Source organism: Aptenodytes forsteri, unplaced genomic scaffold, assembly GCF_000699145.1.
Source record: "Aptenodytes forsteri isolate BGI_AS27 unplaced genomic scaffold, ASM69914v1 Scaffold207, whole genome shotgun sequence".
In the NCBI taxonomy this organism is placed as follows: Eukaryota; Metazoa; Chordata; class Aves; order Sphenisciformes; family Spheniscidae; genus Aptenodytes; species Aptenodytes forsteri.
Window position 1 is genome coordinate 635285 of NW_008794836.1, and position 23803 is coordinate 659087.

The 23803-nt window shown below is 47.6% G+C and overlaps 1 protein-coding gene across 1 annotated transcript; it reads right to left on the bottom strand.

Moving 5' to 3' along the window:
* Nucleotides 1–15697: 15697 nt before the first annotated feature.
* Nucleotides 15698–18523, bottom strand: GJA5 (gap junction protein alpha 5). The gene has a single exon (XM_009274482.2). The coding sequence runs from the start codon at nt 18521–18523 to the stop codon at nt 17414–17416; it is 1110 nt and encodes a 369-aa protein (XP_009272757.1). The 3' UTR covers nt 15698–17413.
* Nucleotides 18524–23803: the final 5280 nt, after the last annotated feature.

Consider the following 23803-nt stretch of genomic DNA (forward strand, 5'->3'; position numbering starts at 1 on the left):
GGCTGCGTCGCCGGCTCCTCTTCAAGGGGGGCAGCGCTGTCGTCCTGCTGCCGCCTCTTGCCTTTCTCTTTTTCGTTTCGCTTTTCCGCGGGGAGCGGCCAGACGGGCTAGCTCACTGGGCGCGAGCGTGCGGCTTCCCGGGAGGGAGAAATCCTCCTTGGGGTGGTTCGGGTGTTTTTTTCCTTCCAGCTTTTCCCTCTGAGGCACGTTTGGCCACGGGGGCGGTGTGTTCAGGCGGAAGAGCTCCCGCTGGCGCTTACCGGTGCGTGGAGTTTAGAAGGGAGGGAAGAGCCCGCGAGGAGGCAGAGGGGTCCCCGAGTTCCTCCCCATCTGGCTGCTTGCGCCCCCCTGTTAACAGCCGTTGGTTAGGAAGGAAGTTTTGGGGAGGGGAGGGTGTTGCATTCGGCTCAAATCTCATACGGGCCGGTCGTCCGTATGCATCGCTTTGGTCTTTAGTGGGCCCATCTGGACGTAGCACGGGCAGCGGGAGAAGTTTCCCTCTCGCAGTTCTCTCCACGTGTTAGCGGCAGCTGTTCCCGCTGGGGTAACAGCTCGTTACCCCTGTAGCTTGTTTCTCTCCCTGCCCGTACTGGGTCACCCCGTTAACCTCACCAGCAAAGGCTTGCAGCTGGTGCCAAATGTGGCAGTGGCAATTTGTTTGTTGCTCTTGTTTAAATGAGGGCTTTTTCTACTGTGAACTTGCTAAACAAGGTCTTTTTCAGTTTGGATGCCCAGGTGCAGGCACCCTGGGAGGGGAGCAGTGGGCCTTGACCCAGTCTTGTCTGGCCTCTCGTTCCCAACAGGGCTTTGGGAGCCAACGCGGCGCTGCCATTACCAGGGCTGGAGATGAGCTGCAGCAGTGAGGCAGGTGAAGGCATGACCCCGCTGTGTAGGTAACCTGATGTTACCCGGAGGGGTTTGGGGTTGTTTGTAACATTGGAGCTGCCTCTTGGCATCCCGCAGCAGCACTCGGCGAAGCTGTCCCGGGGTGAATGTGAACCCAGTGCCTGGAAGCGCATGTTCCACTCCTCGTTTCTTGAAACTGTTGCTTCTCCTTTCCTGGCGGCGATGTGCAGGTCCAGTGAGTCTGCACAAATTAACTCTTCAATGCTATTTAGCATCTTTTTTAGCATAGTAGCTAATAAGTTTGATGTGTGTGAAAGCTAGAGAGCTGTGCATTCATACAGCCTTTCTTGGACATTATAAAGCAATCGACAGGTTCCTGTCTCCTTGGTTCCTGTGAACCTTCTGGTTCAAGACTTGGTGGTGATGTCACTCTTGCACAAGTACTATTTTTATCAGCGAATAAGCAGTTTGCTTGTTCCTTAGACCACATCAGCTTGGCTTAGATTTATTAGGGATTCCCGTGTTCCTCCTTGTCTGCCATCCTGCCTCCTTACATATGTTATAGGCTCCAGTACTCCTTTTCCTGTAGGTTTGGATCTCTACTTTGCCCAGGACCTCTTTTAGCCCCACCCCGCCCCTTTCTTCCTACTTGTGCTGATGGTTCTTGGGGCTCTCCTTTTCCTGGTTACCCTTGTCCTCTCTGTCTCACCCCCCTGTTTCTCTTTATTCTTTCAGGGTGCCAACATTTTAAAATTCACCAAGGAGATCAGGGGAAGTTTTACAGAAATTCGGGATGTTGATGGAAGCTATCAAATAGTTATTTTACTGTCTGTAAAGACCAGTTCTTTAACTTGTCCACAGACAACTGCAGACCTGACTACACTCTGCTCGCTATTTCCCTCTTTCTGATTTTCCTTTTTGGAAGCAGGCACTACCTGTTGGCAGCTGGAACGCTCCCTGATATGCTGGAACCAGCATTGATTCAAGCAGAGCTCACAGGACCTCTGGTTGGCGGGGTGGTGGCAGGAGGCAGCAGAGGAGTCACAGGCAGCTGGTGCGTGCAGGGAGCAGGACAAGGGTGAAGGAGCAGTAGGAGGAAGAGGATGGTGACCCGCACAGAGGCCAGAGGGAGGAGCTGCTGCAGGTGGTGAGAGGCTGGCACAGCCACCAGGACGTGCAGATGGAGGGATTTGGTGATCTCCTTGTGTCTCTCAAAAGCAGTGCTGTTCTGAAAGGGTTACCTCAGTTTTCTGAGCTTAGAGCATGTGAAACACGGAGGCACGACCAGAGGAAAAAATATTTCAGAAGCTAAGAAAATAACAAATGGAGGAATCAAGCCTAAATCTTGTGTTGTGGGAGAGTGAGGGGGGCAAGGATGCTGGGGGGAGAAGGAATAGGAAAATGTAGTGAAGGGGAAGGAGGAAGAGAGCGAGAGGTGATGTGATAGAAATGAGCAGAGGTGGAACAAGGAAAGAGGCTCACAGTGAATTTATTGAATTTCCATTCGAATGCTATCCTGGAAGAAACCCCCAGTTCCCCTGAAGTCGTGAAGGCTGGGACTGCAGGGTCCCTCCTGGGGGGACTTGGCTGCTGCCAAGCAGCATTACTGTTGAGATATATTTTAGAATATACCATGCCACAGCAGGTGCGTGCAATTAGAGGAGAGCTCTCCAAAATAGCAGGCGGCTGTCAATTTTTTAGCAAATGGTGTTGCCATTTTTTTTCTTTGTCCAACTGTGTAGAAATTTATTCTAAGATGCATCGTCTGAGATGCATCACAGAAACATTTCCAAAGGACCTGTTATTTTTACCCTTCTGTTGCTTTTTGTGACCAGACGAGGAGCAGAAGGCTATTCCGATGGCCGCTCTGGGTGAGCTTTGTTTCACTGGGGGAAGTTAATGAACTATACCAAACAAGCAAGTTTCAGGAAACCTTTCTCTTTGAAAGCAGAGTGCGAATTTCCTCCTGGCTGGAATTTAACCGTATTACAATGATTGCTACCTTTGAAAAGTATTACCGTTGCTATCATTTACCTTTTTATAGTGTTTCACGAGTGTATTGCACCTCAGAACGCTCCTATATAAGTTTGCATTTACATCCTCATTTTCTTTGCTCCTATATGATAAGTTTGCATTTACATCCTCATTTTCTTGAAGAGGAAACTGAGTCATAGTTTCATAATTCAACCAAACCACACAGTCATTGTGTGGCTTACATTGATAAGGTATGCGACCAACTATCATGATTAGATTTTTGTTCCACGACATGGATTGTAATTAAATAGCGTTTGAAAAATACCCACCGAAGAAACAATTCAGCCTGATGAGTTTCAGTGTTTTATTGTTTCTCGGATTCGGCAAACGCCTTCTCCCTGAACAAAGGGCTATAGCTGTTCTGTTGTAAATCAGAGATTTACCGTAAAATGACTGTGCGGTAGAGACACAAATAGGATTTGGGCACCCCTTAGGAAGGTGGAGTTTTTTCCCCCTGAATGGTAGGGGTCAGAAAATGGACTTATATTGCCTCGGCTTCTTTGGTTCCTTCCCAAGTGCTTTTTGCTCAGCAAGGGGAGCGGGCTGGAAATGTTCTCCGGCAGCGCTACGCAACACAGGCTGCAGCTGTGCTGGGAACCTGGCAGTGATGCTGGCTGCTGGAGGAGGGTGGCATAACCAGGCTGGCGTGACTGCCCAAAGTGAGGCGTGAGCAGCTCATGCCAAGCATGACGTCTCCCCGTCCCGGTCTTGTGGGGCATGTGCCTGTTCTGGGGCAGCTCTGTGAACTGCATGGAGTGCATGGAATATGTCTTAGTGGCCAGGTACTTTGCTTGCCAGAGCCACTTCTGGGTGGAGTATCTGCTGCTCTGCTCTAGCACAAAGTGTTTTCCTACCCTTCCAAATACACCTTCCATCCCAAAATGTTCCCATGACTGGCTCTCTGAGTACAATTAAGGTGCTTTCGCTCTGGTCCCTTGAAGTGACTATGGCTACTGAAATCTCAGGTGTTGTAGCTGGCAGGTCTCCACTCCTGCAACATGGGCAAGAATACATGCGGTATTCATGTTCAGAATCTCACTTTACCACTCACTTTTGGCCACTTTACCCTGTGGCCAAAAGAGCTTTCACCGTTCCCAACTGTAGAGCTAATGATGAATGATGATGGTCCTGCAAGAATCGGTGACCACAGTGGCTATTACAAACAACAAACAATGTGGGCAAGAATACATGCAGTATTCATGTTCAGAATCTCAGGCCGCTTTACCCTGTGGCCAAAAGAGCTTTCACCGTTCCCAACTGTAGAGCTAATGATGATGTCTCTGTGTCCTGCAAGAATCGGTGACCACAGTGGCTATTACAAACAAGTCAGTCTGGGCACGTAAGCTGTATTGCGTTCACAAAGAGCAGAAATTTATTTATAAATTGTTCAAGTGTGCTGTATTGCTTCCTGTGGAGCTGTATCACTCTTGTCTACTCCAGTTTGTCTGTCGTCGTGAACCTTGTAGCCAGCTGCTTTGTGAGCAAGGCGCCTGGGGAAATGGAAGGAATGTTTCCACTCCTAATTTCTGTGATCCTTTGGGGTGGAATTCGCAAAAATAAACTCCTAAATGCCACCGCAGACCAAGCCCTCCCCGCGAGGCACCATTCATGGTACAGTGTACAGATCTATGCATCTCGTCTCCTTTTCTGCATGCTTTCACATCAGCGGTTTACCTTCCAGCAGTGAAATGGTGTGCGTCGATACTTGCAGGTCATCGTTTTATTTCTGAATTCCTGCAGGTTATGTGGGACAGTCCTGGAAGTCAGAGTCGTGGCATTTAGGGTTGGTATCATGAGGATATTTTCAGAGATTTTCTTCTGCGGATTTTAGAAACAGGGTATCAGACAGTCGGTTGTTTCATGTCCCTTTTGCCTGGGACCACATGATTTTCCCTCTCTCTTCCTTTTAAATTACAGGCTTGGGCATTTGGTCATTGTCGGTGTGGCAGCGGGAGAGCTGGAAGCCGGCTGTGTGCTGGGCAGCATACTGATTGTGTGAAGGTTCATCCCCTGCCCTGTAACCTAGCGCAGAAGATGCACTCCCTGCCTTCTGTATTTCTTTTGTTCGAACTTTGTCATCCTAAACTGGATGATGCCTACAGGCATCTGCTGCATTTGGTAGTCTGCAGCATCATGCCGACTCAATTATGCGCCTCTCTGGGATAACAGCAGGCCAGTTTTCAACTTTGAAAGAGTGTTTTTCCCGTGCAAATGAAGGCTGAGATAAGCAGGAGCCTCCAGAAGCAAGCTGGAGAAGCTGTTCCCAGCCACGTCAGGTGGACTCTTCGTGTCTGCGTGGTGGAGCTGTCCTGGTGCGGTGGGAGAGCTGCCGGTCTTTCTCTGTGGCTGAGATGCTGCATCCTGGGGCTCGGTGCTCTGGCACAGTGGCAGATGTGCTCCCCTGTGGCAGCATTTAACCGTTTGGCACTTTTAATCTTTACCACCTCCTTTGCTTCTTGTGAATATATATTACACCAAGTGGTTTGGGATGATATGAAATTAAAAGGAGATGGTGCAAGTGTAAATGATTACAGTTGCTCTTTTCTAACCACCCAGGGGAGAAGGGCTGCAAAGAGATCATTTTGAGCCTTACAGTGGGTTCCTAGCAAGTGAGTTGTTTCGTTATGCTTTCATGCTCACACAGAAGTGACCAAAGTGTAGGATTTGTGTGTGTGATACAACCCGTGACCTCTGTCTTCTTCCTGTCACGGGCTAGGGAGACATAACTGGAACCTGGGGTAAAGTGTTATCCTTTTATTTTGCTGCAGGCTTAGGTTATGTTTTGAGACTCCAAGGCTGCTTCCCGTTTTCTTCTTTGCCTTCACTGCAGGTGGTGGACCTGATGGGTTTCAACACGCATCCAGACTGGCTGTTCGAGTCCTTGTGGGCTGTCCCTGATCCTTTTTCCCCTTCAGTATATACTCCTCTTTGTTATATGAGGATGGGGGTCAGATCAAGTGGTGGGGAGCTAGAAGAGGGGACGTAGACCTCGTCTCAGGGACCTGTGCTATTTACATTCAAGACATTTCTGGCCCCACCAGCTGTTCCGTGTGTGTTATTTTCAGAAGGGCAATAATCCGTGGGAGGTCAGGAGGGTGGAATTGTGTGAATACGCCGGGTAAAGGAGATCAAGAGGCTTGGAAGTCCTCAGGCCTCGTCATGACAGAGAGTCAGGATCCCAGATGATTATGGCTTGCAGACTGGGAGAACTCAAGGAGAGCTCTGAATATGCTGCTTGTATGGCTAGGAAAGGCTGCTTAGCTGGGCGTTTGTTAGCTGTTTTCAAGAGTCATTTGTGTTTACACTGCTGGCAGGACCACCTGTTCTTTTTTGAACAACAATAATATATATATGTGTGTGTGTGTGTTGCTGCACTTCTGCATTTATTTTTAGCCCTTTCGAAAAACCCCCAACAGGTTTGAAAGATGTTGTGGATTGTGAGTGGTGCCTGGCGGCATTGCTCACATTGACGGTTGTCAGAATTTCCATGATAAATCTCTGCTTTGAAAGGCTTGTAACTCATCCTTCTATTCTTGGTCCTGCAGCTCTCGTATCCTGGGAAAAAACCCCATTTTTTAAAAACTACATTTTCCCCACAGGTCTGTGAAAATCAGGTTTGCTGGCCTAAACCAGAGCTTTTTCAAAGCAGATGTTGAGTCTTGTCACTTTATTTTTCAGTGCCTAATTGCAAATGTATGGCAGGTCTTTTTAATATGGTTCATATGATCAAATGGAGAAACCATTTTGCATATCGGACTGGCACAGACACTGGATGGTGTAAATCAGCAGGGAGCCAGCAGCAGTTAGCTCCCCACCATCAGCTATAAGGAAGCACAAAAACCAGCTGAATTATGGCAGAGGCTGGGCAGTCTCCAGATCTGGTGTGATACCAGTTGCAGAATTATAGGGTGAATGCTCCTCAAGAACTAGCAGAGAGATGAGACATACTATGGGTTTTTTGCATTCATAAACAAAGGACATGTATATGCTTATTATGTGCAATCAGCAAGAGAAATCCAGTACAAATCAGGAGCTGATGATTTTAATGAAGAAATACATAGTTATCCCTTTTTAACTTTATGGTTCATATGTCCGTAGCGTCTTCCATCCACGCGGTGCAAAGCAGCTCACAGTCGTTAATCTGTGCCATTCACCAGTGAAGTCGTACACACATCATTGTGATTTCTCGTGCACACCCAGGAGAGACGGTGTTGTGAGGAGACTTAGTGATGTGCCCTGGTGATGCTGTGAATCCATGGCAAAGCACAGAACAGCACACAGGAACCCGAGTCGTGCAACAGTGCTGGAAGGACTGAGCTGCACCTCTTCTGAGAGTTTTCACAGTTTTTGAAAGCTGTTGGAATGTTAGCTGCAAATAGGACATTTGCATGCAGATGGTAGGTGCTAATTCAAAACATGAAGGTAATGAACTTGAAACTGGGTCCTGACACACAATGAGAATTGTGGAGGGAGCCCTGGGAACTTGAGCTGAATCAAAGTTGGTGTAATTTCACATGCAGCATTCAGTAGGCCATTCAAACTCGGATTATCTTTTGGCAGATGGGAATAACACTTATTCCCTGCCTCACCAGGCAGGCTGTGAGGTAGCAAAGTACCTGCAGAAGGCTTTGTGTCTGCAAAAGCTCGGCTGTTTTTCAAACTATATTAGTAGCTGTTTGAATGAGGGGTATGACCTTTCCTTCAGGTCTTGCCTGACAGCCCTGGACCTTCATGGTTACAAAACCACCGCTATTACAAAATGGAAATAGTCCTGTGTTGCTTTTGTGCATGTTGCATGGGTACACACAGAGTGCCATATCTGTGTTTTACTGTAGCTCCACAGACACAGAGTTTAAACTTTTTTATCCTGCTTTTTCTTCCTCTGCAACTGATTTTCCTTTGGACATAAAGGTTTCTTTGTTCTGGTTCCCCTGTCCATGTCTTGTCTATCTCAGGATACTGCATCCCTGTAGGATCTCAGCACCTCCTTAGCCGTAGGCGAGGGCCACTATATTCATTTTCCAGATGGGAATTCCAGGCAAAGAAGGGCTCGGGTGACTTCCCTGTTGTTAGACACAAAACTTGCTGGAGTCGGAACCTGAGGGCACTCTCCAAAGTTTTAGGCCGGTGCCTGAGCTGCTTGTCCAGACTCAGTGTTATCTTTTCTTGCCGTTCTGATCCCATCTGGCTGTCAGCTGCACCAGCCAGTGCTCCGTGGGTATTTACGCTGCTGCCAGTTCTCATGTCTCAATTGGGAGTCATTTAATGCGAGTGACTGAGATTCCTCGAGAGGAAGAATTTGAAGTATCCCAGACAATGGTATGGTTAATATTGGTTTTGTCGTAAGACTGTTTTTTAGTATTTATTTTAAGGATTGTTGACACACATGAGTTTTTCTAGGGCTGTAGTATCTGTGGTTGCAGCCATGAAAAAGGGTCAGAGGCAAAACAGTCTTGGCATTGGAGTTTAATATCCTTCCCTTGTAAGATAATAGAATAAATGGGAAGAGAAACATACGATTTAAGATTTTCGGTGATAGTGAGAACTTAAGAAAGGGACAGCACAATGTTTTTCATGACAAATTCGGCATTTCTGAAGAAAGATTCCTGGTAAAACATGACTGCAAGTCAACAGAGTCAACAAATGAATCAGAGAAGGGAATGGGGTGCGTCTCCCTTAGTAAAAAACTTTATTACATGTTCTCTTACTCTCAATTACCCTAATTTGAAGTGGGGAGCTAATGAATATTGCTAAATGGATTGAAACAAATAACAGCAGTGTGGACAAAAAATAATCATTATGAACTGCGGTCTATCAACCGCAGCGAATTTTTCACAGCTTCGTAGGTTTGAATGCTGCGGTGACTGGTCTGACTGTCTGCTTAGTATAGGGGAGAGGACCTTAACCAGTAATTTCCAGTGGGGTTAGTAACTTCTATTAGTACCAGCGCATGCCTTTTTAAACCCCATTGCAATAATCAGAAATTACCTTATCCCTAGACTGTGCTTTCCAATTGTTAATTAAAATAATAGTTCTCATTATAAGAGTGCTTCTGTTAGGAGAGCAATCGGTTGTCAGAAATATTGTCCCCATTGTAAGTACTTGTGTATCAGGATTAAAATGCTTCTTAACTTTGTCTTGGTAAGGGAAATAGAGCAAGCTATGGACTCCCGTTGCAGGCCAGGCTGTGGTGCAGAGATGCTGGGGGTAATGCTGGAGCTGGCATTGTGTGCAAGTACGGTGCAGCTGGGCCCGGCTGTATTTGTGTTTCTGGGTCTGAGACGGTATGGGTGTGCGATGCTGTGATGTGATGCATGTATGTGTGCGCACTGCAGCCTTGCTGCTTGCTTAGAAACACACATGAGGCAGTGGCAGCCCTGATTTGAGTTGTGGGGAGGAACGCTTTGGAAAGCTATAGCCTATTTGCACCATAGGAAGCGGGCTGTTCACTTTACCCTCAGGTATGCACTGGGGGCGGAAAAAGGCTAAGGTATCTCAGTGTGTGTGCTTCTGAGGATCTCCTCAAGCGCTCGGGTACCTCACTGTGCTGGGAGCTGAGATGTGCTTGTGGGGTCAGAGATATCCATCAGGAATCAGCGAGGATTATTCTGAGTTCTCTTTCATTTTGTGAATGTCTTTATTGTTGATTTAGGACTGGGTACGTCAATGACCTTTTCAGAAAGGTCTCAAATTTGGCATTTCTCTGGAAATGCCAGAGACGAAAGGAATCTAGAGAAACTAGAAATATGGAGAGGAAAGTGTAACTGTATCCTAAGAAAATACAAGACCACAGAGGGGAAAAATAATCCGAAGCCTAATTTCAGAGGAAAAAAAGGTGAGAAAAGAGTTCTCATGATCTGTAAGGGGAAAATGAATTGAAAAAAAAGCCCATTTTCCAGTGAAATACCAGCTACCACATATGCTTTTGGGTTGACAGTTCATGTTATGCAGTGAAGGTGATGGTAATTTCTGCTATACATGTGTACCTAAGTGCTTTCTTGAACATGGGCTGAAGTGGAAGAAAAGCAAGGTGGGAACCGAACGTGGCTTCATTGGACTACGTGATTTAGCAATGGCTAATTTTAGACACTTGTTTCTGAAACATCTTGCCCATAGTCTGGCACCCATCAAACTGGTTCTGTTAGGAGCACTTTTCAACCTCGAACTTTGTTCCCAAGCTGAAGAGCTGGCACGGCATTTACTTAAAAAACAAACCCAAACAAATAGCAGCAAGTTTCTGACCTCAAGCTTGCCTCTCCCTGCTAATCTGATTCCTTTTAAGGGTAGGAGCTGGTGGCTAACATGAGTTCTAGTGAAACCCTGTGTGTAGCTGAATATGAGCGTGTCAGGGTTTGCTGGGGCTGCTGTTAAAAATGTCATGTCCTAGCGGCCCATATCCAGTTTCTAGAAAAATCGCTTGATGCGTCTTTTGCTTTCTTTATATTGTCATATAGCTGACCATCGCTGACATGCCTTTTTAAGGCACGAACAAGAAAATTTAACTCTCTCGTGGGTCCCTAACAGTTCATTTTGATCTCTAGCTTGGCCCCATCTGTCCTGACCCTTCCTGTCTAAATTAACCTTACAATAAAAAGGAGCTCCTGCATGTGAATAGTGAGTCACAAAACCCAGCTCGGAGTAATCCCTGAACGCTTTCCCGCTGTGGTCCAGCCCTGAGAGATGGAGATGTCCTCTCAAAAAATAACAGTTGTCTGCAGGGGGGCTTGGCCCTGCTCCTGCAAACGCTGCAGCAGGGCCGCTGCCTCCCCGGAGCTTGTCACGGGCCAGATGAACGGAGTTTGTAATACAGAAATGAAAAAAGAAAAAAAGTGCCTAATCCGCTAATGAGATGTAGCCACCTCGAGGGAGGAAAGTGGCTTAATGTAGCAGTCCTACAGGCCTCGGTCCAGAAATAATTTTAAAGGAATATGTAAATATTACAGCTGAGTTTTGCTTCCTAGCTTGCTCTGGGGGAATACTTTTTGCTAGAAAACGTGGTACGATTGCTTTTAATCATCCAGAGACTGGTGTTTTTGTGTTAGGCTATGAAGGCCTGCGTGGCAAACTGTGTTAGAGGACGGGGGAGCGTGTTTTATGCCGGCACCGTAGTGTTTTCACAGTGCTTTTGCTGCTTTTGTGCTTGGGGAGTGTAGGGGCTTGCGAGGGGGTGACAAAACCCTCTGTGCGGGAGCACAAAATGGTGAAAAGCGTTCATGTGGAGAAGCTGCTGAAGGACTCAGACCTTCCCATGGGAACTTCATGAGCAGCCAGGAAAGTGGAGTCTTCTGCACCCCTTATCCACACTCATCCTGCTGTGGAGTTCCCGCATGGCAGTCGAGGATTCCCAGCCATGTCTTGGGCAATGCCTAGCGGCTAGTGGAAGGGAGCTAAAAATGTGTTTGAAGCAACCACCATTTCCACCAGCAGAATGCCAGTACATCACGGTCCTCTCAGATGTTTTTTGTATTACTGCTCTAATGCATCCCTCTCTTTAAAGCATATATTGGTGTGTATTTATTGCACGTACTCTCCGGTGGAGGTGTGTTGTTTGGTTTGTGATTGACAGGAGTGGTTACGCAATATTGTTTATGCTTCCCAACGGCTGGAGGAACACACAGCTGCCTCTGGGGTGGATATTGGCCCATATGAATTTAAAATTTAGTTTCCATGACTGACATTCACTTTCTGAGAACTCTGTTGCCCGTCAAACTCAATTGCTCAAATGTCTGTGGGAAACCAGTGGTGGTATGTGAATGTGGTCTCAGAAAATTCATTTTAAAAAATGTAAACCAGTGTTCACTGGAGGAAAAAGGAGGCATTTCTGCATTATTTGGCGAGTGTTATAAGCTCATTTGCTGAGTGTTATAAGCTCATTTGATCCTCTTTCTGTCATCAAATTTTCATGACAAAGTTATATATATGGTGTGTATATATATATGTGTATATATATATGGTGGTGTTTTTTATATATATATATATGGTATTGCAATGCCTGTGGTCCCCAGAAAGATCTTTAATCATCTAGACCATGTAAGCAACGAACACTTAAGGCAAAAGCAAAGCTATTAATTTTAAAACTTCGGTCACAGTTTTTTCCCCCTAAAAAGCGTACCTTGAGAAGCTGCCACTCTCCATCCTCAGTCCATCCACACCTCTGCTGCAGCTGGTAACCTAATCACTGAAACGTTGCGCTTTATTCACAAATGGGTGCAAAAACTGGCATCAGCCCTGTACAGGATCCCTCCTGTAATCCCTGCTGGGAGGAGGTGCCAAAATTCCTTGGTCTTATTAGTTAGAGGTCTTATTGGGGAAGGAGGGAAGAGGCCGAGTTCTCACCTGACTGCTAAAGGTAAAAGTTGACCCGTCCCTATCCTGGTGTTTCTTACTGCAAACCAGTCTTAATCACAGCTGGAAGCTCCTCATAGCCCGACTAACTCTTTCAGCTCTGAGAGCTGGATGTGAACTCAGTACGGAGGTCCCCACCCCACATCGCCCAGGTATTGGTTCCCTCCTCTTTTTTTTTTTTCTTTTTTCCTCTTTAACAGCTTCCAGGTTGATATTAAAGCCCTGAACAGGGCTGCCTGGTTTTGTTGTCTGGTTGCGTTATTTATGTATTTAAATGCCATTTGTAAAGACACTGCTGCCTTTTCTGTCATTGTTTTTGCCACTGGGAAATTTCTGATTTTTGTGCACCTGGTGATAGTTCACCAGGTCAGAAGAAAAGCATCAGACTTCCCTGGGAGCTTTACTGAGCAGAGAAAACCAGTAGTGGGATATGATTGAAACAGTGACACTATATCCCTTCAGCTGCCTCTCAGATTCATGCCAGTTCTTAAAGTCATTCTTCCTTGCTTGGATGAGTAGAAAATCGGGTGCCAGCTACTCTTGGGCCCAGAATGAGAGAGATCGTGTGCTGTCTGTACCTCGGTTCTCCTGCTGAGCCCAGGCTTATAAAGACCCCGGGCACCCTTTTGGCCAGACTGCACTGTTGCTGAGAGCCTCCCAAGGGAGCAGCAGTGGCAGAGGAGGCTCCCCTGGGGACAGCAGTTCCCCTCGTGCCTGCCTTAGGCTTCCCGGGAGGCAGCAGCAGCGTTTGCAGGAGAGCTGCTGCTCCGCGGCCTCTGCTGATGCTGGTGGTGCAGAGTGCTTGCCATTGCTGCGAGTCAGGCTCTCTGCTACGCTACGCTGACTTTCTGAATTGTGCATTTCTGCATTCTTCATACTTTGGCCATTTGCAGTCCAGTCAAGTATGTTCTCATTCCTATGAACACACAGTGCTTTTATTCTTTGGTTTTTGGATCTTCCTAATTCCGCGGCCTCAGTGATATTTTGTGGAAAAGTGTTTGAGGGGAGATTGTGTAGTCTGGCATCTTTTTACCTGTTCCCTTTTAAGTCTTAAATGTTATCAGCTTTGACTTTCCTTAAGTATTGCCTTTCTCGCGTATTCTGAAAGAGGAAACAACTTGCTCCACCCATGTGCTCTAGATCAGCCGTTACTTTTAAGTATTTATCTCAATTTCTCCCTCATTTGTCTCTTGGCCTGCTCAGCTGTCCCACCGTGCTGTTTGGAGAGAGGAGGGAGACTACAGGCATGACCTTGTCTCAATTAATTACTTTGTTAGTTTTGGCATTCTGTGTATTTTTATATATAGCTTTTCCTTTTATAGAATTAAGTATTTCTGTTTTAAGAGCTTGGTGAAACACACGTTTCCCTGTTCTCCTATCTTAGGCTCGGCAGCTGATCAGCACAGGGCTGTAAATCAGAACTGACTTCTGGCTCCTTCAGACACCAGTTAGAGGAGGCAATGCTGAAACGGGTTGAGGTGTGCTGACCAAGGAGATGACTGGGGACGGTATTTCTGTCAATTGTCGGTTCCAGCTCTCGCTGGAAAATTCACAGTTTTGAGAGGCTGAGCGGACCCCAGCAGGTAAGACTTTGGAGAAAAGAGGGATAAGTGCAGAATGAAAAGCTCTCACTTTTTCTTTTTTCCTCCCTCGGAGCATTGTCTTTGTAATGCTGCCGCTTAAAGATTGAGTGCCCATCCAAGGGCTGAATTTAATATATAACATTGATTTAGGTCACGACTATAAGATCGTCCACCCATCCATCTGGTACAAAGCAATAAACCAATAAACACAAAATCTGTCTGAAATGACAGGCCAGCCTCTCTGCTCTCTGGCTGAAGGAAATGTGCTCCTATCGTGGTGTGATAGCCTGGCGGGCCTTGACAGTGGATTCCAAGAATCGCAAGTTTATGGTCTGTTAGCCAGTGCAAACATCCATCCATCAAATATTCCCCACTTGTTATACCTAGAAGACAGAACCAGGGAGGCATTAAGAAATGAGTGGCAGAGGGAGATTATCGGCTTTGATGTGTGTATTCTCTAGGCTAGGAGACAGAGAGCTGGGATGGTTGTACTCCTGTGGTCTCAAAGATCACCAGAACCCCACCTGTGAACGTGCTTGGATCGTAGGGGTCTGAAATGGCATAGGGGAGATCCTTATCCTAATTTTTCGGCTATACCTTCCTCTCCAGCAGAGATGCTACCCTTCTGAGTGCCTGTAGCACAGAGGCTTTTAAAGTTTTGGCTATTGCTTATTATAAACCAAGAATAGTTTATTAAACAAGGCCTGGGTTAGTGCTTGAGTGGCCCTATGAAGCAGCAATATCACTCAATAGCCAAGTTTTCCAAGGGGAGTGATCTGCTGTGAATATGCTTTAATAAGCTCCTGACTTATTCATTGCGTATCTCTCCCAGCAAGGTGGCACCCTAAGGGACAGGCATGTTCAGGGCTGTGCACGTGCCAGTTAAAAACCCCAGGCCTGCTAGGACTAATCCTGCCTCCTTGCTGCATTGTGTGGCTGTGGGTGCTCAGGTGGCATCCTCCTTTCTGGGCTGAAAACCCCTAAACCAAGGCTTTTTTGATCTTAAATGGTCCCTGCAGTTTCTAACACAGTTAAAGATCCTTGCCTCTGTGTCCTCATTGAGTTCAGGTTTCATTCTTTATGCCCTCTCCCAAGGTCCTTGCTGGGACCCAGTACTTTACAGGTCTTCAGCTTCCCAGCCTGCACAGTCCCATGGGATAGGAGATTGTGTGCAGAGAGGAAGGAAGGGCACTTCCTTTGGGTGGACAGGGGGATCCAAGGTCAGAAGGATGGAGCCTGTGAAAGTCGGAAAGTGGGAGCAAGGGATGAAGTTTGGAGGAGAGGCGTCAGCTGGGGGAAGAAAGGTTATTCTTCGGGCTCGACAACTACATCTTAAGAAAGAGAGCTGAGTACCCACAGGAACTCTTTGCAGAGGTAGTTAGCAGTGGATTCTCAATGTCTCTCAAGACCTTGCCTCTTAAAAAGCCTTTCAGGGCTCTGTTACTGCATGGACAAGCAATCAGATGCTCAGGGGACAGGTTTTGCTACCCTTTTCCTGCTGAGTTGCCCTCACATCACAGGTGGCCTCTCTGGGTGCAGAGGTGTTCTAGGGGATGCAAGGAGGGAGCGTTTCCACCGCAAGAGGATGGAAGCTCTGCTCTCTGGCCAGCTCTTCCCGGTCTTCCTTGGTAATGCAGAGGCAGGCGGAGGAGCTGGAGGGGGTTTCTGTTAGCCAGTCAATCAATCATTTCCCAATGTTTATTATTTATCCCCCTGGCCAAGCCCTCCCCTCGTCCCTGCCACTCTGGGCGATGGGAATTTTTGTGATCCCTGAGCAGCAGAGGCTGGCAGGCAGCCTGATTGATGTTAGCAGCTCATTCTCAGCCACGTGAGAGGAGAAACATCAACAAGGAGAGATGGAGTTAGAACTTTATTAGGAGAAACCTAGGCACGATTGACTGAAATCTCATGTTAAGGAGAGCACGCAGGTCTCTTCAGAATTAAAAAATACACATATATAAAACACCTTACAAACAAAAAAATGGTTTCCTCCCCCCTGTGTGTGAGTATGTATTATATGTACAGGAAACTGTACCAAAGCTAACTATGTATCAGGAGTAAGGATTCACAATCCCTCTCGGCGGCCCCTAAGAGAGGGAATGGCTCAGTCCCCTCATAAGCTGGTCCCAGGCCATTCGCTCACGCAGTCCAACGTTGGGAAGCTGTGGCCCGTGTCTGGAAGGGCGGTGTAGGGTAAACAACAGGGAGCAGCTTAGCTCTGTTTAGCAATTCTCTTGAAAAGAGGGATGTCAGTTCTGCAGTGAGAAAACGTATCTGGAGTGGGAGCTGCCTACAGACCTCACCCACCAGACTCACTGTGCAGTGTTGGGCCCCAATGGCTGCTCTGAGAGGCTACAGTGGTGGAAAGAGCTGGTCCATGAGTGGTTTCTTAATGCCATATGCGCTAGGGATGGAGTGGAGATGAAGATGACCTGACGGCAGAACAGGGACTTGCTGTGAAGACAAATATCTTGGCTTGCACTGGCTGGCAGGCTTGAGAGAGCAGCCAAGAGCTGAATGATGTGTGGGACCTGGAGGGGACCTCCTTGCAAAAGATGCTGAAGTGTTTGGTAGGTTGGTTAGAGAAGACACAGGCCGTACCTCTTCTGCAGATAAACAGAGCATGTTTTTTCTCTCAAGTTGGCAGCTGGCAGCACCCTTTCAGCAGCATTCATGTTGCTTGAAAGATGAGTTTAAAAAGGGGAAAAATCACTTTGATTCCACACGGTAATTCCTCCTTTTTTACTAGTAGGATATTTGTTCTCACAGTAGAGTCTCTATATCTGTTAATGGATGTCTTGCTTAGAATTGATGACATAAGTATCTTGGGAAAATTCCCTAGTCTTCATCAACTGGTCATCTAAGTGACATCCCTGGGCCCCAGGGCCAGTCTGCTGCGCTGACTTAGGAATGAGGAAGGGATTCCAACATTCGACATGAGGCAGCTTTGTGTGGGGGACCACAGACGTCCTTATCTATGGGGAAGAGTTATATACACAGTGTCAAAAAATTCAAGTAGAATTTATTGTATAGGTAAACTGGTATAAAATATCTGGGCTTAGGTAGAGAAAGGGAGGGTTAGAAAGAGTGAGAACAAAGCAGATGAGAAAGTCTTTCTGTCAGAAAGCCTACCAGTGTGTTTCTGCTCCCTGCAGGTGAGAGAAGCTTCAGCTCAGTATAATTGCCAAGCTGATGTAGCAAATGTTGAATAGACACCAAAGGAGATGCAAGGGGGTTGAGGTCCGGTCAGTCTGTTGAGTACAGTGTCGCAGCGGATACCTGCTGGGCAGCCTCAGGAGTCTGCTGGCCTGTGCTCTGCTAGGCTAAGGATGGTGAGTCTCCAATCCCTGTGGGTCCCATGATGAAAATAGGGCCGAGAGCTTCACGTCTTGAGATTGGTGCCTCTCTTCAGTGCGTGTTTCCTAGTGGCTGCCCCTGCCTTAAGCTGTGAGAGGTGCTGTCTGCAATAGAACAATGATGTTCACTGAAAAGGAACAAGAGGGTGTTAAAACAGAGAGGTTAGTGGCAAGAGTCTGGAGTCCACTTTGCAGAAGTCTTACTAAGCGCTGAGACTGCTCCTTCTCCTCATCCCTCCTGGAGACAGGTCACACGGACAAATCATCCGACCTTGCCTTGCTGCTGGCACGGCTGGTCTTGCTGAACCGGCGTTTCTCATTGAAGTAGTTCTCAGGGAAGGCGGGTGCCGCACATTCGTTGGCCGCCTCCGGACTCTCCACGTAACTGGACTTAATGAAGGGCCCTTCACCAGCAGCATCCTCCTGGCCATGGACCCTTTCAGTGGCAAAGTTGGCGGTATTCTGCTGGGAGGCCATCTTGTTGCTGAAGGGGCTGATGAACTTCCCATTGGGACTTGACAAGCACTGGTTAAAATCTGGTGGAGGAGTGTACATCTGGGCCCTTTCTACTTGCGGGACGGACTCCAATCTGCCAGGGGCCGTGCTGGGGCTGGGTTTGTAAGACCGGGAGCACCTCTCTTTGGCTTTCTTCCAGCCCAAGTGGTACAACTCGGCCAGACTGAGGAATAGAGAGAGCACTGCCACAGCCAGCATGAAGACGATGAACACGTTCTTCTCTGTGGGACGGGAAACGTAGCAGTTGACAGGGTGGGGGCAAGGTGCCCGCTGGCAGATATACAGGGTCTCCAGGAAGATCCCGTACAAGATGTACTGTCCCACAATGAAGGCCACTTCCATGGCAGTGCGAATCAAAATGCTGTAGACATAAGTGTTCAGCAGACTGCCCCTGAGTATGATTTTGCCTCCCGATTCATCCCAGCAAGACAGCTCGGCCTTCTCTGCCACGGGGCACTTCTGCTGGTAGTATGTGTCACCATTGTTTTTCATCTCCTGGGCCTCTATTTCTGCCTCCTTCATCTTCCTTTTCTCCTCCATGCGCACTGTGTGCATCGCATGGCCCATATACACCAGGGATGGGGTGGAGACAAAGATGATCTGGAGTACCCAAAACCGGACGTGGGAGATGGGGAAGGCCTTGTCGTAGCAGACATTCTCGCAGCCAGGCTGCTGGGTGTCACACATGAAGTCAGACTGCTCGTCCCCCCAGGAGGACTCAGCTGCTGTACCCAGCACCAGCATCCGGAAGATGAAGAGCACGGTCAGCCAGACTTTCCCCACCACTGTGGAGTGCTTGTGGACCTCCTCAAGGAACTCTCCCAGGAAACTCCAGTCCCCCATTTCTGCTCACCAGGAGGGGTGAGAAGTCTTGAAGGGAGAATTGGATGCAGCCTCTGTGGGAGAAAATAGAAGAGAGTGGTTCTAAGGAGGGTTAGGAAATGCCCAACTGGGAATGCATGGAGTGAAATGATTTGTTTTGTGTCAAAGGAAATGTTTTAATTTGACCTGAAGTGAATGAGGTCTGGTTTGCCGAAAACTTTGTTTCGCATCCACTGAAAACAATGTGTTGGGTTTTGGGGTTTTTTTATTCGGCTACTGAAACAAAAAGTGATCATCTTTGCATAATCCAACTACAACCTGTTAAACGGGCTGCCAAAACTTTGAGAGTGAGCCAGATTTTTTCTTGGTTCAGAAAGTCCTTTCACTGCGGTCAGCATATTGCATTCTCTGTGGACTCTGTAGTTAAAGCAGTATTCATCTGTCTGCAAACTGGGCTCTGGGGAATCCTTAATGGGCTGATCCCCTGGGAGATAAGACTGGAGTCTACGGCTTGGTCTGAGCAGTGCCTTGGCACTTTCATATGTCGCCTTTGTGTAATACCTGCACTGACACCTGGAACATGAAGTGCTCAGCTCTGGGCTTTATTTCTGAGCTCAATGCCACCACTGAAAGAAATGCAGAGAAAGCCTTCCTGTTGCCCACCTGCTCCTTGCCCATAGGTTTTGCTTTGGTTTTGCAGTGTCGCCAGTTGCAAGTGTTTCATTCACAAGCTGCAAATGTTTTAGGGAGTGTAAAGACTTTGAGCTGTGCCAGTCCTGTAAACCTAATCTGCTGCCACCCTGTCATGCCTCTCTGAGAGGGAACTGCTGCAAAATCTAAATGGTGGATCTTGCTCCCTCCTCTTTTCTTAAGCTCTGAGACAAAATTCACAGTTCAAATGACACAGGCAAAGAAAAAAGCCTCCTTTGAAATGCCTCCCAAGGACAGCAGCTCCTGGGAACTGCTGTTTGGTAGGTGGTCTGATGAGAGGAAAGGTTTGGTGAGCTGGTAGTAAGATGGCAACGTGAGGATGTTGGAGAGCCTGCTTCAATTTTGTTTCCGACTCTGACAGACTGTTTCTGGCCAAGTCACTTAACCCCCTGGCTAAAAAGAGAATGATGGGTTTAATCCATCTTTTGTGGGGCTCTGTGGGAGTGCTTGAGCAATCGTTTGATCCAGTTATACTCACCATGCTTACCTTCCCAGGGCACTGCAAAGCTCTCCCTTGCGTGTGAGTTAAGGGCTAGGTGCTATAAAGTGTGCAGTATTACCTTGGAGAGAATGTTCTCCCACAGTCACTCTTTTTGAAAATATCCTTTTAATAAATAAATGAAAAACTTAATAATCATCATAATGAAATACTAAAAGCGCTAGTCAAGGTAAATCCCAAAGCCGTAGGGACCAAAAGTGTTAACTCTCCTTCTTTATTGTCCCTTGTCTTGTCTTTAAGAGCCAATTGTTTTTACTGTACAAAGAACGTCTGTGGAGAGTAGACACTGTTAAACGCCAAGAATTTACTGCAGCAATATTGTCTAGATTTCCTGTGAGTAAAAGCTGGAGAACAGAGACACTTGTTGAGGGAACAATATCCCCTCCTCTGGTTATGTACATGATATAATTTAATGTAGCAGCGCACGCAATGATTTATGCCATTGCTTGTTTATGTGCGGTGTCCATCTGCAAGGATGGATGGTACAAAGATCAAAAGTCGAACCCTTAAACTCCTCGTGCTGCTGAGGGCTGCCCTGCGGATGGGTGAGGATTGCCCAGGTAAGGAGACGGGAGGTGACCACTTGCTGCCCCACCGCCAGTTGGAACCTGTGTGAGGAGGGAGAAGGAGCATACCAGGAAGCAAAGGGCTTTGGCTCTTTCCTGCTTTGGCAGGCATGCTGCAATCGTGCTGATGTAGATCCTGGTGGCTGCTCAAAGTATGCTGAAGCTTTCATCGGCTGCCAGCCCAGAACTGGAGGAGCAGTAACACAGCTAGTAAAATCAGCTAGTCTTTCTGACTCCTCTTTGTCTGCACTGGTAAAAACTGGCAAATCTGTGGATCTGTCCTGTCTTATCTTCTGAAATGGCTCTGGTGCAGTTACTGCATTCTGGAGAAATTACCATATGGCTTCATTCTGTGGGCACCAGGGGGTTAAATACAGGTGGATAAATCAGTGATGGGAAATATTTACAGACAGTTGCACTGAAATCAGGGGTTTTAATTTTTTTTTTTTTTCCCCATAGTGCAGACAAGGCAACCAGCTACCTACAGTTCAATGTACAGGTGCGTCCAAGGTCAATATGGTGTAGCACAACTGTACGTGTGGAATATTCCTTCCAAGACAGCATGAACAATGGTGTGTGTCCTCATTTTTCCAGGTGAGTTTGTTGTTTGCAGGTGCCCCTATTGCTCCTGCTGTTGTTAGTTGACAGTTGCCTTTTCTTGATTTACCTTGCTTGTTAGGGTAAAAATGAACACAGTTCTCCCTGGCTGTGCCAAGGCTGAGTTTTCCTTCCTGTCATAAGCATGTGCAATCACAAACTGAGCATCTTTTTCCATCAGTTCTACCATGTGCAGGTAGTTTGGGGTTTTACTATGGCTTGTTTTCCCTAGGGAAGGCTACTAAACCTAGATACTTGCAAATTGTAGAAATCAATGTGTACAGAACACAAAGTAAAGCAAACGTAAGTGCAAGAGGAGTCCAGAAATAAAAAATGTTGATGGATGTGAGAATAACAGTAATTTACCTGCCTCACACAGGCACAAAAGTTTCCAAGAGGAAGTAAATCGGAATGATCCAAGGCTGGCAGCCATGAGGCTTAGGCTAGATAATAGGGCTGCTCCCTCTGCCCTTCCTGCTGGCTGCTCCCCTGCACAGGCTGTTTAAAGGAGGGGCTTCCCAAAGACCCAAATGCCTCCTGATCATCCTGCTACAGCCCCACAGAGAGCTGAGATGGCGGCTGAAAGGGGGTGGGTGTCCACAGGAGAACAAGTTTTGGAAACCAAGAGAAGGAGTTTCCCTCCTAGAGCAGTGTTTTTGGCTTAGACGTTTTTTAGTTATTAACGAGCTATTCTTGCAATGCCAGACCAAGGGCCTGCTAGAGCAACAGAAGAGAGCATCTAGCTCTCTGCTGCCAGCAAGCAAAGAAGGATTGTTGTCACCTCCTGACAGCTTTTCCTGGCTAGGCAGGACTGCCTCTGACCTAGCCTCTCTCCTCAGGGCTTTACTATTCTTGGGAATTTTCCGTATAGTTCCCTTTCCTCATTCCCAGACTACTGTCGTCCCGCATGCTTTGACCTCTCAGCATGTAAGCATCTGCGGCCTTTTATATTCCTAGTTTGGACTCAGTTGGACAAATCTCATCTCACTCTAGTGTGACTCAGCCAAAAACACCTCTGGGTATCTTCGCGGGGTCTCAGCACCTGATAGCAGAATGTCTTGACAGCGGAGCCATGCATATTCATTCAGAGTTGTGGGCTGTGCCGCTGCCCGGCCGTGCTTTTGGCTGTCAGCTTTCTGCTGGATCAACAACGGAGCTGTGCGCAGTCATGGGATCTTGGCACCAGGGAACGCATATGTGACAAAGAGCAGCGCAGCCTGGCACAAACCCAGCAATGTGGCCGGCCCGGCTTAATTATCACCTGGAATGCTATTAAAGCTGGGGAAAACCGAATATCACACTGCAGGCCGGGCGTGGCGTCCGCCCAGCTCCGGGCTGCCTTGTGACTGCCAAATTCCACGATAAAAATACCCCAGTGGGGACGGCACCTGCCAGTACACCAGGCGAGCTCGCCAGCAATGGGCTGCTCTCCACCATCCTTTTTTTGCACTACCTTTTTCTGTGGGAGAGGAAGTGTCCATTGCTCTTGGAGCAGTTTCGCCCATCCTCTTCGTGATGCCGCATACTTTGAACGACAGGCGAGCATTTTGCGTTGCTGCCACTTGCTCCGGCCGGCGCGCTTGTTCTGGACAGACCAGCTGGGGCTTTGGGGAACAGCTAGGAAATTCACACCAAAGAGGCAGGGGGACTGCTCCTGCGCAATCCTCTTTATATGATTTTATTTGCCCTGGAATTGTTAGGAAGAAAGTTTGCCCCTCTTTAGAAGACAGGCGAGACTATCAGCAGTGATATAAATAGCTGAGCTTGACACTTCATGCTAACTTTTCCCACAAGGAAGGTGACAGGAGGTCGGCATGTTTCTAAAATAAAGTGAAGAGACTGATTATGACACTGTTTCTGCTCTCCCTCGCTGGGCTCACCTCTTCCTCTTGGCAGGTCCCAGGCACACGGAGAGGCTCTCTAAGGAAGGCTCCTTTGTGTGGGGGAAGCGCGGTTCCCAGGGAGGGGGAAAGTAACAAAGTCAAAGCCATTGTATTTTTGCCCAATCTGTGTGTGTGATTTGCTCAATTGGTTACAAATATGTGTATCTGATAGTTAATGAGATGTCCCAATGAACTAGAAGGCTGGGGCCCAAGATGCCGTGAAGAGGCTCACGCACTAGACACGGGGCTGTGCGTGGAGGCCACGCAGCAAGTCCATCCCCTCTGAGCTCCCAAATGGGGAGGCAGCCATCTCCTTTAGGTACTGGGCACGTGAGAAGTGACAGCCCCGTGCAGTGGGTCATCCAGGCCAGCTGTGGCATTGTCAGTGCCTAGGAATTGCTTGTGGCTTTCCTTCCTCCAGCTGTGTCACCTCATAGCAGGTCCAGGCAAGCGTGTGGCAAAAGAGATAGCTACTGTGGGGATATGAGGGCAGAGATCTTTTCCCCTGCATTGACTGTCTGCAGCCGGACCTGAGTGGTCCCCACACTGCAAAACTGGATGCTCACACCAGTAGACACTTAGGAAGGACACTTTCAGCTCTGCACTGGAGGTTAGTTAACGCTGCTTTGCTATACAGCTGTACATTTTACTTAAGGATCTCCAGCCCCCTGTTAGCAGTAGTCTAGCCTCACAACATCCCACAGAGTGCAGATGCTGTCATCTTTATCTTGCAGATGGTGATCACTGGGGTACAGAAAGGGCAAACTGCTTGTTTGAGGTCACTGTTAGTGGCAGTCTGGGGACAGCGCTCAGGGGTTGTGACTTGCAAACGTGTGTCCTTTTTTCTGTGCAGCACTGCCTCTTAGACTTGGTGATAGCGACACAATGCTGCTTCTACAGCACAAGAACATCTGCTTCTACAGACCGCAGCCCTCCTCTCCTGTGCCCTGGGACAATGCTGTCTTGGTGACCTGAAAGAAATCCCTCTCGTGCTACCCTTCTATAGCAGGTACACCTGGCAGAACCAGAAGTTCTCTCTTTTTTT